The sequence below is a fragment of the Rhipicephalus microplus genome, chromosome 6 (assembly GCF_043290135.1).
Source record: "Rhipicephalus microplus isolate Deutch F79 chromosome 6, USDA_Rmic, whole genome shotgun sequence".
Classification (NCBI taxonomy): domain Eukaryota; kingdom Metazoa; phylum Arthropoda; class Arachnida; order Ixodida; family Ixodidae; genus Rhipicephalus; species Rhipicephalus microplus.
This window is the reverse complement of record NC_134705.1, coordinates 125,142,428-125,156,601: the sequence shown is the minus strand read 5'-3', so window position 1 is coordinate 125,156,601 and position 14,174 is coordinate 125,142,428. Positions and strand designations below refer to the sequence as shown.

The 14,174-nt window shown below is 44.0% G+C and overlaps 1 protein-coding gene across 1 annotated transcript; it reads left to right on the top strand.

Moving 5' to 3' along the window:
* The first annotated feature begins 969 nt into the window (after positions 1–969).
* LOC119168009 (uncharacterized) lies at positions 970–6,014 on the top strand. Its single transcript, XM_075865468.1, has 4 exons — positions 970–1,314; positions 3,381–3,497; positions 5,157–5,240; positions 5,907–6,014. The coding sequence occupies exons 1-4, from the start codon at positions 1,057–1,059 to the stop codon at positions 5,949–5,951; spliced, it is 504 nt and encodes a 167-aa protein (XP_075721583.1). The 5' UTR covers positions 970–1,056; the 3' UTR covers positions 5,952–6,014.
* Positions 6,015–14,174: the final 8,160 nt, after the last annotated feature.

The window sequence follows — 14,174 nt, the reverse complement described above, 5'->3', positions numbered from 1 at the left end:
CTAAGGCAGCCATGGCGAGGCGTGCGAGGTAGTCGAACGCGCTCGTTGGCTTGGATCCGTGGTGACGCCACTCACCAAATACGTGCTTGCGCAAATGCCTCTGCGGGACATTAGCCTTCGCATTTGCTTTGTGGTCGTGGGGATAAGAACCCCTAAATCAGTGTCTCACGACAGGAATAATATAATGTTTGTTCCGCTCAGTAGAGATATGGTGTTTTGAGTTAGCGTGCTGCCGTGCAAGGTGCTATGTGGGCAACCAATGGGGACGCACCAAGGCGACGCTATTGCATAACTAGCGCTGTGATGCGGTGGCGGCTTTGCTTCCAGCCACAAAGGAGAAGGAAGGAACGAATCTGACAGACGTAGAATATTTGAGGGGCCCAAAGATATATATCGTGTATACGTGGGAAAGCGTCCGGACGCACGTGTGAAGCAAGCAGCCCTACACCTTGTGTGGCGTAGGATCACAACTCTCTTTACTAAGCAGACCGATGGGTCCCGTTGAAGAGCGCGTATTTACAATGCCTTTGAGTGAAACTTTGGAGGCGTTGTCCCAGCTGACAGTATAAAGGCATCTCCAGTTCAGGGAACATGGATGAAGTATTCATATAACATTCCGTATTCATCCAGACGACGATTACTACGCATTTTGATTACTAAAACAATCTTACAAGCCAGGCAGGCGCACTGCGCACAGCAATTATCGAAGGATTTCATCATTTTCAACACCGAGTGCGTGCGCATTTGTGAGTATCAGTTCGAAGAACGGAACGCATCATGGGCGTTTCATCGAACACTTTTATAACTTGTAAACGTAATTCTTCAGAGCATAACTGGATGGTGGACACTAAAACAGCACGAGGTATCTGCTTTTCGCGTGACTATTTTTATTATCACTATAACCTTCACTATCGCAGCTGTTAAGCTAAGCCCCGCCTCCTAAAAGGCCTTATAAAATGGACCAACTTGCCCTCACATTCCGCGGTAGACAGCTTTTAGTCGATCGCTTTAAGCAAGACCATATTCCCCCGCGGAAAACCACAGTGCTCGATTACCATGTTCAAGTTAACCCTATTTCTGCTTCTCTGCACGGCAATCATCAGCGTGCGTACGCTGGACCTTTTCAATGACTGCGTGTGGGATGCGGACAAGATAAAGGAGCCGTACAGATGTATGTTTATACCACTGGAGGAGGTATACGCATACATTCCGTACTACATAAGGCTAGCCGAGGCCGTACTGCAGCAACACGCAAACCAGCTGAGCCCGAAGTACCTCAACACTTTCTACAACGTGACACGAGTCGCAGTCAAGGTGAGCTTATTATTTTTGATGTCCTACTTTTCGGTTTCGATAGCTAGGGTATTAGTTCCGCTTTAGTATAGTTTCTGGCTGCACAGCGTACACGATGTGGTAGCCATGTGGCCAAGGTGTGCTGTTTGCGATGGTGCTCATTAGAATCCGGGCCGCGGCAGCAGAATTTCACTGCAGTCATTAAAACCCGTTTAAACTGTTCTTGAAATGTCCTGTGTCAGAATTCTAATACCGTATCAAGTTGTAGTTCACTTGGCATGATTCAATGAATCAAATTCTTTAACCGTACGCGTAAACAAGGCGAGCTTCTCGGCTTCACGCCAAAATATCAACAACAAGGCAGTTCTAGCAGAATATATATAGATTTGAAGATTGTGCTTACGTTATCGCGGTTGGTTCTTTAACGCCGCACAGATAAAATATGGCAAAAGCCACCCTAGGAGCGGGCTTCGGGCACTTTCACTAGCATGTGTTTTTTCCCGTGCACCCTAATCTGGTCACGCGGGTCTCAAGCATTGCGCAACAAGGGCATTGCGGCCGCTAAGGCTGAAATTAAATCACCTGAGCTTAGGGTAAGTGGTCGATCATTATAACCATGCACAACACCACCACAGCTGGTTGATTTGCTGGCTTCGTTGTAAGCGTTAAACCAACACCAAACCGACCAAACTTAGCCCTCTTCAATATCTTCATTTTGTGTATGCTGTCAACTATATTATTCGCTTTTTGGATTTGTGACCTTCCTTTAATATTCATTATTTAAGATATATACATCCGTAAGTGGGACATCTACTGCATCAGTTTCCACGTTCCTGTCTGCTAAGTCATGCTAAGTCATGCTAAGATAAGCTAAGTCATGCACTTCCAGCTACTCTAAAGTATGCCTTGCTGGGTTCATTGTCCCAAGCCCGACGACTATTGAAATACGTGCTATCTTTGCAGTTCTTTAAATTTCCGGAATCTTTTACTTGCTCCTGTCGGTCCGAAGACCACGCTGATCCCTCTTTATTGGGCATGCTTTATCGTCACCCTGTTTCTGTGATCGAAATCGAACCTCAGTAGCACCAAGCACAGGGTCGCTTAAACGTTGTTTTAAGAATTATTCATAATCAGCTCATGACACAATTACATGTTAATACTTGTTGGGCACGTAGGTTAACAATAGAGTGCATTATCGCGAAAACTTGCAGAAAGACAAATTCTTGAAACCAAGCAGAGGGGAGCAGAAAGATAGGTCTTTCAGTCTCCTACCGTGCTTCTATTCTTGAATTTGTTTTTTTCTAAGCCTGAAATATTCCCCATTCATACATGACGTGTGACAGCCGAAGACATTTCGCAGTAGGATCTGGTGCGGGCACTTAACAACTTCCTTTTAGCATTAGACTGGCGTTTTCTTTGCGAAGAATATTTTCCATTTTCATTCCTTTACAGCTCGCCGAAGGGAAGCGACCTTGCGGTATCTAGTACTTTTTGATGACTGTTCCGGACCTTCGGTCTACCCATGACGCGTCCAACACTAATTTACAAAAAATTTAAGTACGCATAGCGTTGAGAGCCACTTTTGCACATACGGTTAGTTTGCAAGAATTTCGCTCTAGCGTAGCATTACATTAGAATACCGGATACGTAGAAGCAAAAGCAGCAATCGTGCTGACATTTAGAAAAGCAAAGTTTCTCCCAAACTCGCATGTCCTATTCCAATATGAAGTTGTGCAAAACCTAGCTCTTAATTTCAATGCTGCAGATTACTAGTAAGATATTAACAAGCTGTTTCCTAACGCATAGTCTCAGAGAGTGTATCTGGCAGCTATCCCTGCCGGAGCTGATCACGGAGGCCTCATATCACGCTTTCTGCTTCACGAAACCGACTGCCTATGCCTCGGTGAACTTTTTCACTTCTCTTGCGTTCTTGTCGTTCATTATACGCCTCAGACTTGTTCACGACATGCGAATCTGTTTTGCTGCATGAACGTATTTCAAGCAATGTTACGCCTCCTACTCTTTAGTTTGTGCCGTTCTGTCAATCTTTGCTATATTCCTATTAATGCTATTCTCTTTTGGTATAGAATCGAGGTCAGCTGCAGGTAGGAGCCACCCTTCTCATGGAGTTTATGACAACCCAGAGTACCTGCTTTCGTCAATGCCACTTCTCAGTTTTCATTTGCCCGCCAAACGACAACAAGGTAAGCACACCTTGGGCAGTATTAAGTTTGTGTTCTAATTCATCCCCCGTAGAGCTTTTATTCATGCCATTTCCTATTACGGCCACAAAATTTGCAGCTTCTTGGAAATTTACACGTGAGCTACAATTTGCACTCGGAAGACGCGGAAGCACCCTTTACAAACTGCATGTCACATAGTAGTAACTGCTGATGGTAAGGTTCGCCCAGTAGCCATCATGTAGCCTCCGCCTACCTAAAATACCAGCCAGCAGGACCTTGCATATTTAAAATACGGTGCAAGCCGAAGCATTTCCGGATAGTTTTGAGACAGCATCTTGCACTGCCAAAGCCGTATGCAACCGATGACATGAGGGAAGCCAGATTAACAGCTAAGCGGACGCAGTCAACAAGCCGAGACGCACACGTTCGCAAAACGCTAGCCCAGCCAGCGATCTTGCGAGCGTCTCTCATTTCGCATCCTAAGGCAAGCGTGTGCAGCGTCCCACTGTTGTCTAACCAAATCCTCGGCTACAATCCTGTTTTGCAAGGGGGTCGGCAATGTAGGCGTGTGAGGCTGGTTCATTTTCTCCGTGATATGGGGCACCTAAGAATTTTGCCTAAAAGGACACACTGCAGGCATAGTTGTGTTGTTTATTATGGTGTCCATGTCTTAGTTGCTTTGTTTTCAAGACCATGACGAACTAGGCCAGCTCCTGATACTTGCAGAAATGGGTCGTAGACTCGAAGCTGGCTCTCAACAGCTTGTAACAATCAAGCTCGGCAATTGCTCACAAACTTTAGACGCAAGCCCTGCTGACATCAAGCTGCATCTATCACACGTATTGCTACGCGCTGATATTCGTAGCTCTGTGTATTTGGTTGATAAGCTTGCCTAGCATTTGCAAGGTATGTTACGCTGGTGAAATAGCGGCACTCTCTGATAAATTGCCATGCCGCACACGCTTGTATGTAGACGTTCACGAACATTTTGATCAGCGAGATCAGATCTTATGTTAGTGGCGAAAAATAACACGTGGTTGGAATGTGCACGTCCAACAAGCGCAGGAGGACCAATAAAGACGGCCTGTACGATGTACTTTTGCTTTCGTTCTTCGTACGCTGTTGTAACCATTCGTCATACGTGGCAGGCTGCTCGTTGCAGCCTTGCCTATCAAGACCATGCTTATCTGGGTGACTTCCGATTGCACTGGTGACCAACGCCGTAGTAATACTTTGCTTCACATAGTCATGTCGCATGCTCATTGCTTGTGCTACAATGCAAACATGAGCAGAAGCTTATCGCTGAACAGCATTCACTGCTACGCGTTTGGAAGCTGTATACACGTGTGATATGTTTCCGTACATGAATGTTTTTACGGTACCCTGAGCGTTAGTAAATGGTCATGCCATTTACTATGCTCACCAACAGAATATTTTTTTTGTTCTTAGGCTGACTGGTATACCCGCATTCAAACTATTGCACTAAAGCTGCCGTAACTACTTTGTTGGCAAACACAAAAGTGCATAGTCTACCATCCGCGAAGGTCTATTATAGTTGCACTTTCCGAGGCTTTTCAATTTCACTGCCATCGTTTAGGGTAAAATGAAAATGCCTTGCATTGCGGTTTTTATGCGCCGTGGGTCCCAGAGCGTACCAGCTTGTGTCATTTCTCGTTCCAGGTGAACGGGGTGTGCAGGGCATCATTCTACCTTCGTAGTGGCGTCTTCATTGTTGAACAGTCTTGGTGCCATCCCTTGGAAAGTGTACGTATACCAATTTCATCATAGCAGCTCGCACATTGGTACATTCGGGCCTGATTTGGTTTTGCTCTCGTTGATATTTTAATCTTAGACTTCACTATTATAGTTCATGCCACTTCACGAAACGTATGCTCAGATTAGGGTGTACGTTAATCATAACCAGGCCATGATAGCGCCCGTTCTGCGCAGAGTATTGTGTACCTAGTCATATACTCTTTCAAAGTGCGCAATAAAGTACAACCGAAGGTTCGTTGTACAATGTGTTTCGTCAATTTGACTTCTTAAATGCATCACTTTTCTTTATCACAGCGAAACTGCAATGTCTGAGGGCAGGGCATGTCTTACATCTTCCTCCATATATTCCTTTTTTTTTTTTGAAGGGGGGGAGGGGTACTTCTGCCTTGTTTTGTGCTACTCCGTTACTAAACGAAGTATCACGGGATTAATCTCCACTGCGGCAAGTACATTAAAACGAAGACGAAATGCTCGAGTCGCATTTAGGTTCAGGTGCGTGTTTGAGAACCCAAGGTGATCACTATTTGCACCTTTGCAGCGCATCTAACAGTCTTCTCGCGGTTTGAGGAAGTAAAGCGGTGAAGTTTCTTGTCATCAATCAATTAAGACCACCTTATGTTGAACGCTGCTTTAAAAAAATATCTTTCGTTTCAGGCTACGCCACCTTCGAAGCCGGAATCTTCGTCTGTGACCCCCTGAAGCGCACCTGCGCCAGGCGAGAGAGCCACAGACATTGAAATGCAATAAAGTGTGAAACACGTATCTGGCATTGACTCCTTCAATAGGCGCATCAGAATCTGCTTATCACATCAATAGATTATTACATCACACGGCTTTATTGAGGGGTACACCTTGTTCCACTGTTTCTTTACTTTGCAGGCAGGGGGCGGGGGGCTGGGGGCTGCGCACCCTTGCTATCAGATTCTGAGTTGCTCTCAAGAATAGAAGGGAAGGTAGCACTAGACATAGAAGAAGCACATTTTGTTGACACATTGGGCGAGACATGCATAGCCTGCCACTGACTTGGAGTATTTGCCCGCCTGCCTCTAATATTTTTTTTGTTCCTCCTGTGACTCATGACACATATCACACATACATATCTTTTTTCACACATATCTATATATTTGGTTGATAGTTTGCGCTTGTCGGTCTCTTGTGTTCATACCGCACTAAAGCTACCGTAAGAATGAACCAACAAGCCACTCTACTGAGTGGGCTGTACGACAATTCCGATTTCGCAAACAGCTCTCGGATACAAAAAGCGTTCAAGGCAAAGAGGTGTGACTGCGTGAGTGATTGCAGTCTTCTGCGCCAAACTGTATGGGCATTCTATGCGAATCGTTTCACTCGTTGCTTTGTCGACGCAGTGAAATTGACTTTATCGCCGCAACGATAAACCCGCTAACTCGGTAGAGAAAAAACCTGGGCCGCGTTACGTCATACTGGAGCGTTAAAAGAAATCTGGGGCGGTTGCCACGCCGAAGCAGATGCGTCTATTCAGACCAGCCTTCAACAGCAAAGGACACCTGAAACTTCTTGTCAGAACTCCAGGCTCCTAGATAAGATCTGATTGAGCGTAACTACACAAGCGTCACAGACTAAATAAACTGCCGTGTTTGAAAGAAACAATGCAGCCACTACAGTGAGTATACAGTGGTACAAGTCCTGCACTTTCGCCTTTTCCGTTGCGCCCAGCAGGCGGAGCACTGGCTAGTGAAACTTATTGGATAAAATATGCTTTGACCAACAAATTGTCGAATGTTACGACTGAGCATTATATTAGGCCTGCTTTGCACGCTGACTAACAGTGGTCTTTCCTGCCGTAGAAATAAAATCGTTCTACATATTTCGGTATGTTTCGCATCACTTCATGTCTATAGGATGTCTGGTATTTCCTTCGTAGCTGCTCACGACGCCTTAGCCGCAGTCTCGTGCTCGGCTTGGGCAAGCATTTTCAACCGCTGAAGCCGGCAAGTGGAGTAATATTTTCTTCGCCACATTTCTTGCATAGTTATGACAGCATTGCAATCTGTGTGAAATGAACTGCACTCGAATATGCCGAAGCAAAATACAATCGGACTGCAGGTCGTGGCATAGTGTTCGCCCATACGTATCACTTATGCAGTCTAAGCAGTGTAATAATGCTCGTCCTATTCCGTGCGGACTACATCAAAAAATTGAATGCCCGCCAACGTCGCCACCAGCGGGGTACTTTGCTCCATACTCCAGCACAACTAGCAGTGAAGCCAGCATCGAGCACGGAAGCCACTGCAACGTGCTAACAATGGTCCATACCACCTTATCGTTAGGACAAGCAAATGACATAAAAATACAGAGCATGCCTACACAGCCTAGAACTTCACCGACCCTAATAAGATTGACCCATGCATAGTGTGCAGACACAAGAAGTGAATGTTTAAATCTATAAATTTTAAATGCGTCTGGCATACTTTTACTTTTTCGTTGCGGTAGCCTTGTTAGTCACAACGGGACACGACACCCTTGATAACACATTTCTGGAAAAAAACTGGTTGCCTCGATAAGGAGATGCCATGCACCAGTCATCTCAGTGTCGCCTGCTGCTGCGACATTGCATAAAGAGCATTCAGTAGTTCGCGTGAAGGGCACTTCTGGCGTTCTGCTGCAAAATGGTCAATTGTTGTGGTTTTGTTACCAATATAATGGCAAAGCGTAGCATTGCAGCTCTCGGGTAAGCATTCATTTAACATTGATTTTGTACTTTTTCATCAGTGCCTACCACTGACTGGTCTAGTGGCTAAAGCACTCAGTTGCTGACCCGCATGTCGCGGGATCGAATTCTGGCCGCGGCGGCTGCACTTTCGATGGAGGCGAAAATACTTGAGGTCCGTCTATTTATAATTAGGTGCACGTTAATTACCCGCAGATGGTCTAAATTTTTGGAGTCCTTCATTACGGCGTCTCTCAAAATCACACGGTGGTTTTGGGACGTTAAATCCAAACAGATAATATTATTTTCTTCGATTTTATTTGGCAATGGTGCGTATTGCTTTTTCGATAACAGTTTGTGTGCAGCGGCGCAGTCATAATTTTGTTTCGGAGGTTGGAGAGAAGGGATGTCAACCACCAATTGCATGTTTCTATGTGTTTGTCTGGATGGGCAAAAGTTTATTGATGCATCGAAGAAAAAAATGACAGATCCCACGTAAAGTGGGAATTGATGATATGCGAAACATGAATGGCATAGTTGATATGTCACTTTAAAATCAGCATAACTTTGCGAGGTGGAGCGAAATGATGCCGTACATGACTTCCGTGTCATGATTATCATGTTTGGATGTGTCATTTAACTTCGTCATCTATTCGCGTCTCGTGATACCAAATTCAGTATATGTGAGGCTAACGAAACGGCCGCTAGCACGTTATGAGCGTGGTATGTTGTCAAGTTCTTACATGGCACACGTGTCAGGATTGTCATGTTTGCACCAGCCATATATTTCGTCATTCGTTGACGTGACGTAACACCGAATTTGACTTGAATGTAAACATTCGACAGAAGTCTGTCTGGTTGGGTATGAAACTGAAAGATTATTTAGACTCCATCCAAAAGTTTTAAAGAAACCCGATGTTTTGAAACCTACTTGGTTCCTTCCTCAGGGGTGACTGTGGAGACTACGTAGCAGCGGCGTGTTCAAAGCACTCGCGGGATGGATAATGACCTCTCTCTTTCTCTCGTTTTGCCGTGGAGCACAGTCTATGTGTATACACTGGGGGAATGGTTCCGAGAGAGCGGTTGATGTTATAAGCTGTTCTCTGTATGTGCCACGACTCGAGTCGTGGCACATACAGTATCGTTTTCACAACACATACTTTACATCTTCTCTGGTCATATGCATCCAAAAATAGAATGAAGCCTGAATTTTTGAAAATTTCTACTGAAGTGTCATGACAATAAATACTACAATGTATGCGCAACCTTTTATCAAACTTCTGTTGTTTTCGGAATACGTTCTTAAACGTATAAGTGTTACTTTGAGCACATTGTTTTTGAGAAGCAATTCGAGCCTTCGGCGTTTGATTTATGACCCAGTCGATAACTAAGAAGTACATAACGTATTATTGTTCTACCAAACTCCTGTTACAACCCGTGATTGAAAACAACTTTTTAAACGAAGGCATCATACACATATGGTTAGAAGAACTTGGATACAATTTGCATGAAGCACCTGACATACAGCGTCCTCTAGTGTTTGATTTTGTCCCGGTTCAGTTGTGGCATGCCAATCGTGAGTGGCAGCAGGTGGTAAGGAAGCATGTGCACCACACTTCTCGTAAAATGCTTTGTCAAAATAACTATACTGTTGGCGTCCTGACATTAAGTTGACATGACCCCATGCAATACCTGTACGCCTATGTTTAAGACCATCTATGATGTCTCATCAAATTCGTAAAGAACCGTAGGTGTCGGCGGCAATAGGCGTGACGCGAAAATTCAGTACGCCATAACGTCACCATTGAACGTGATCGTGATGACACAGTGACGCCAGGTGAGGTGACGTTACGTGGTGACGTAGTCACATCGCTTCAAACTTGGCTAACAGAGGGCGAAAGCAAATTAGAGGCATTCTGTCCTCCAAGGAGGCAAATCGAAACCAAGTTTAGCTGCAGGCGTATACAGTTTCCTATGCATACACTGGATTAAACTGTGGCGCTAATACCTAAGAGAGCTGCAGCGCACGGCGCTTCAAGAACAATGGGAATGATAGGCAGGGCATGGATTTGCCTAATCTTCGAATCTGGGTTTGCGTGCCTTGAAGCTGTTTTTTCATGAAACAAAATACAGTGATTGTTTAGCAGTTGCGCTTCACCGGCTTAGTCCTTTAGACTTACTGTTTCAAATGGGCACACAACGTTCCAAATGATTCGTTCTTTTCTTTGAAACAAAACGAAAGCACGAGAATAAGCGAAGCCACAAGTGTGATTCAAATTCATGTACTACCCATCATTCGCATGGTCGCTTAACGATCAAAACCCCAGAGTCCCCTCTAGTCAATTTTAGGAAACTCTATGGGTGCAGGCAGGTTTGCCGTTTGGGGTTCATCATCAGCCTGACTACGTCCACTGCAGGACAAAGGCCTCTCCCATGTTCCGCCAGTTAACCCTGTCCTGTGCCTGCTGCTGCCAATTTATACCCGCAAACTTCTTAATCTCATCTGCCCACCTAACCTTCTGTCTCCCCCTAACCCACTTGCCTTCTCTGGGAATCCAGTCAGTTACCCTTAACGACCAGTGGTTATCCTGTCTACGCGCTACATGCCCGGCCCATGTCCATTTCTTCTTCTTTTGTGGTTACTTTGCGCCAAACTAAATCTCCAGTCAGTGCCACGGCTATTTTCTTGCGACTTTGAAACTACTGGTTTTACTAATTCAAAATGAGTTTATTGATCATTGGCACTACAGTGCCCATATAGCCACTACGGCTCTATTTGGCTACAAGTTTGGCGATAGTATCATATCACATGCCTACTTTTGAAACTTTTAGCTAGAGATCAAGCGCCTTTTCAAGTCTATTCAACGGTCATCCTAGGTGCCGCTACAGCTCTCAACTCGAAGGCTGTGTCACATCATTTCTCCTACTTCGGACACTTCTAGCTAAGGCGCCTTTTGAAGTCTATCCAACGGCCAACCTAGGTGCAGGAAGCTTTACGACGGTGGGGAACCCCAATGATAGATCGAGTCAGAAGAAAGAAAAGATAGCTTTCGTCTTCCAGTCTTTTGAGGTGAGCGCGTATGGTAACCAGAGGTTTTTTTTATAAACAAGCAGAAATGTATACAACTGCTAAAAAATGATATACCATCATCTCCTTTATAAAAACGTTGTTTAGTAATTTCGAAAAACTGGATTTTGGAGAAAACAAATTCGTAATTCTTTTTACCTGCAGAGAATTCAGAGGTATGAATTGCAGCCAGCGCCTGAAAAGCACTCTGGCCAAAAGTTGAACGCGGGTGTATGTTTTTGAACTCGGGTGACCTTACTTGTTGGTTGCAATGTGATCAAATTTTGTGCCTTGCACACGACAAGAACTTGTCTTAAGTATAAATTAGTATCTGTGACTTTTGTTTTTGCGGAAACTGAAAAGTGGACTCGTTGCTGGTGAATCTGGAACAAAAGTTTAGCTAATGTCATTATGACAACTTTCATACGTTGGCATGTAATGGGGTGTGTATAATGGCTATTGTATCTGCTTATCCGGAATGAGAATTAAAGTTACCCGAGGTTTGCAGACACTAACGAATACACAACATTAGCCTGTGTGTTTCTGCATCTCAGGGGTGAATTTTCGCTTTCCGTCTTGACACACTTATTAATATCTTCTATAGTTAAATAAGAGAGTTGCGTGGAGTGAATATAATAGATGAACCAATATTGAGCTACGCAAATACGGAGCAGCACGGTTGACCACGTTTTATCAGAATTGCTATTACCTGTTCTCAACAATTCATTGATTGATATATAGTGTTTAAAGTCCTGAAACCACTATACGATCCGGAGAGACGCCGTAGTGGAGGGCTCCGGAAATTTTCACCACCTAGTGTTCGTTAACGTGCACCTAAATCAGAGCACATGGGCCCACAGCATTTTCACCTCCATCAAAAATAGAGCGGTTCCGCGACCTGCGGGTCCACATCGAGTAGCTTAGCGACTACACTACCACGGCGGGGCCTTTTGTGAACAAATAACATCAATAACTTGATTACTCCATCTATTGAGTTAGCCGTTTAATACTTTCCTAGAGTTGGGCTAAGTTAAGTGCAAGAAAAACTCTTACAGTTGACCTATATACTCAGCCATCCTGAAGGAACCGAACTATCACAGTTTTCGGCATATGCCGTAACTGTGACGGCATATGCCGTTTCGGCATATGCCGTGCATCCTCTGGATGCACTCCATACTACGCTTCCCTACTCTTGTGGTACACCCAAGAAACACAAAACATCGTATAAACTTCTCGGAACGTCTAAAAAGGTATGCAGACATCTAGGTATAATATTTGACGTCCAATAAACGTTTTTCAAAAGAAGTTTTCAGGAGACGTTGAGAAAACGTTCTTTACAAGAAGTATTTGTCAAAACGTTTACTAAAGGTTATTTTCTAGAACTTTGGTACAATTCGCGAATGATGTTTCGGGGGTGTTTTTTGCGTTTTCTTCTTTTCTTGAACCAAACTAACATTCTCTTTACATATTTATGTAGTATATATTTTACATCTTTTTACACATTTAAATATAATAATTGATAGCTCGAGTCAGCAATAAGAAATTAAGACGAGCAAATGCGGTGTGCACCTGCACGACTAGAACAATTTTACTTGTCTGGCCCTGTTTCCCGGCTGCTCAGTCGCCTCTTGAAGAAGCGGGTTCGAGTCGATTCTTCTCGTGTTTTAAAAGTGTGCTTGCGCTTTGTGTTCGTGTTTTGTGCTCTGCCAGTGCAGCTGATTACGAAGATGCGCTTTACTCAAGCGAAGACGTGTGGGTTCGTATTCTGAAGCACTCGCCAGGTATGTACCACACTGCTGCTGTCGGCGCTTTGTTATCACTCACCACGTTTTTCCTACTATGTGCACGATAAATGAGCTTTTGTTACATGGGGACCCAGCTTTTATGTAGTACTTCAGCAGTGTAAAGACAAAGTAGTGCGAAGTTAGGCGCGGACAAGTTTTTTTTCTTTTGTGTGGAGTGTGAAGCATGCACGCGTAGCGAGAATTCGGCGGCAGAGTCGAGCAGAGTTGTGGCGGCTGTCCACCTCTGTTGGCAGCGGTGTTGGAAGAGGGCCCTGTTTGCGAGAGACCACTATTTCTGTTTATTAGTTCTGGGGCGTTTGTTAGCTGTAGGCGTTGATGCTTGTTCATATTGTGTGCTATTGAAGTGAACGTGTCTAATGCACGTTCCATTTTATCTGCGGTACGTTCCATTTTATACAGCTACAGGATTTATACGTTATGACTACTATCAGAGAAGTTTTGACAAGGTACTGTTTGGCATCTCTAAATTTTTTCCTTGCGAGTGGCCGTATGTATGCCGGTGTGTGCATCCACGCCGGCACGCGTCTTTCTAACTACCGTGATACTCGAGTTGATGCGTGTTCGTGTGCAGCGAGTTGCATCGGCTTAGGTGGGGCTCGCAAAGGTTGCACCTACACTTAAGTGTTCATACAGCTCGTTTAGTAAAATTATAACTTTCGGTATACTCCACCAACATATGTTGCCTCATGCGGCCTGAAGCCGTGCATTTTAAGCCATTCTTTTATCCTGAACTGTATCTTAGAACGAATAATTTATGGCTAAATGTGGCCAATTTGCTTTTCCTTATTCTGCGAGCACTAATTCAGCCATAAGTCTACGCGTTCAAGCACCATCAATTTTACTCTTCTTGTTCCCACTATGCTTGTATTTTGATTTGGTTTACTAAATCTTTTAAGCACCTCGCCCAAGCTGTGTTGAAACTTTGCTAAACACTTTTACATGTATGAAAATTAAGAATAATTTATAGCACCACCCCCAATGAAATGTTCTGAATAATGACAAGCTTAACAGTATATTGGATAAAGTAAACTTTCTAGGCATGAGCTAAAGATGTCGAACGAATCTGTGGTATGTGCAGAATCAATATTTTATTTATCACTCAAAACTCGCTATAATGTTTTAAATCGTGGTAAGCATGCTTGAGCCATGCACAAATTGGTATTAAAATGTAAAATTGGCCATCGTATTTATTTAAGAATAATAAACATAGAATGCAAGTTTTCAAGCTATTGGAACTGAAGGAATTACACAAATTTGGAAATCAGTTTCATCAGATCTTATTGATAAATCGCGGTGAATAGCTTTCAAGATTCTGGTTCCCGGAGATCGTTGCAGAAGCTTGCATGCTTTATTGAGATGGT

Bases quoted from the DNA above. Each gene is read 5' to 3' on its own strand.
- LOC119168009 (XM_075865468.1), top strand. From the start codon at position 1,057: ATGTTCAAGTTAACCCTATTTCTGCTTCTCTGCACGGCAATCATCAGC. The intron at 1,315-3,380 runs GTGAGCTTATTA...CTTTTGGTATAG, and splicing joins TGACACGAGTCGCAGTCAAG to AATCGAGGTCAGCTGCAGGT. The intron at 5,241-5,906 runs GTACGTATACCA...CTTTCGTTTCAG, and splicing joins GGTGCCATCCCTTGGAAAGT to GCTACGCCACCTTCGAAGCC.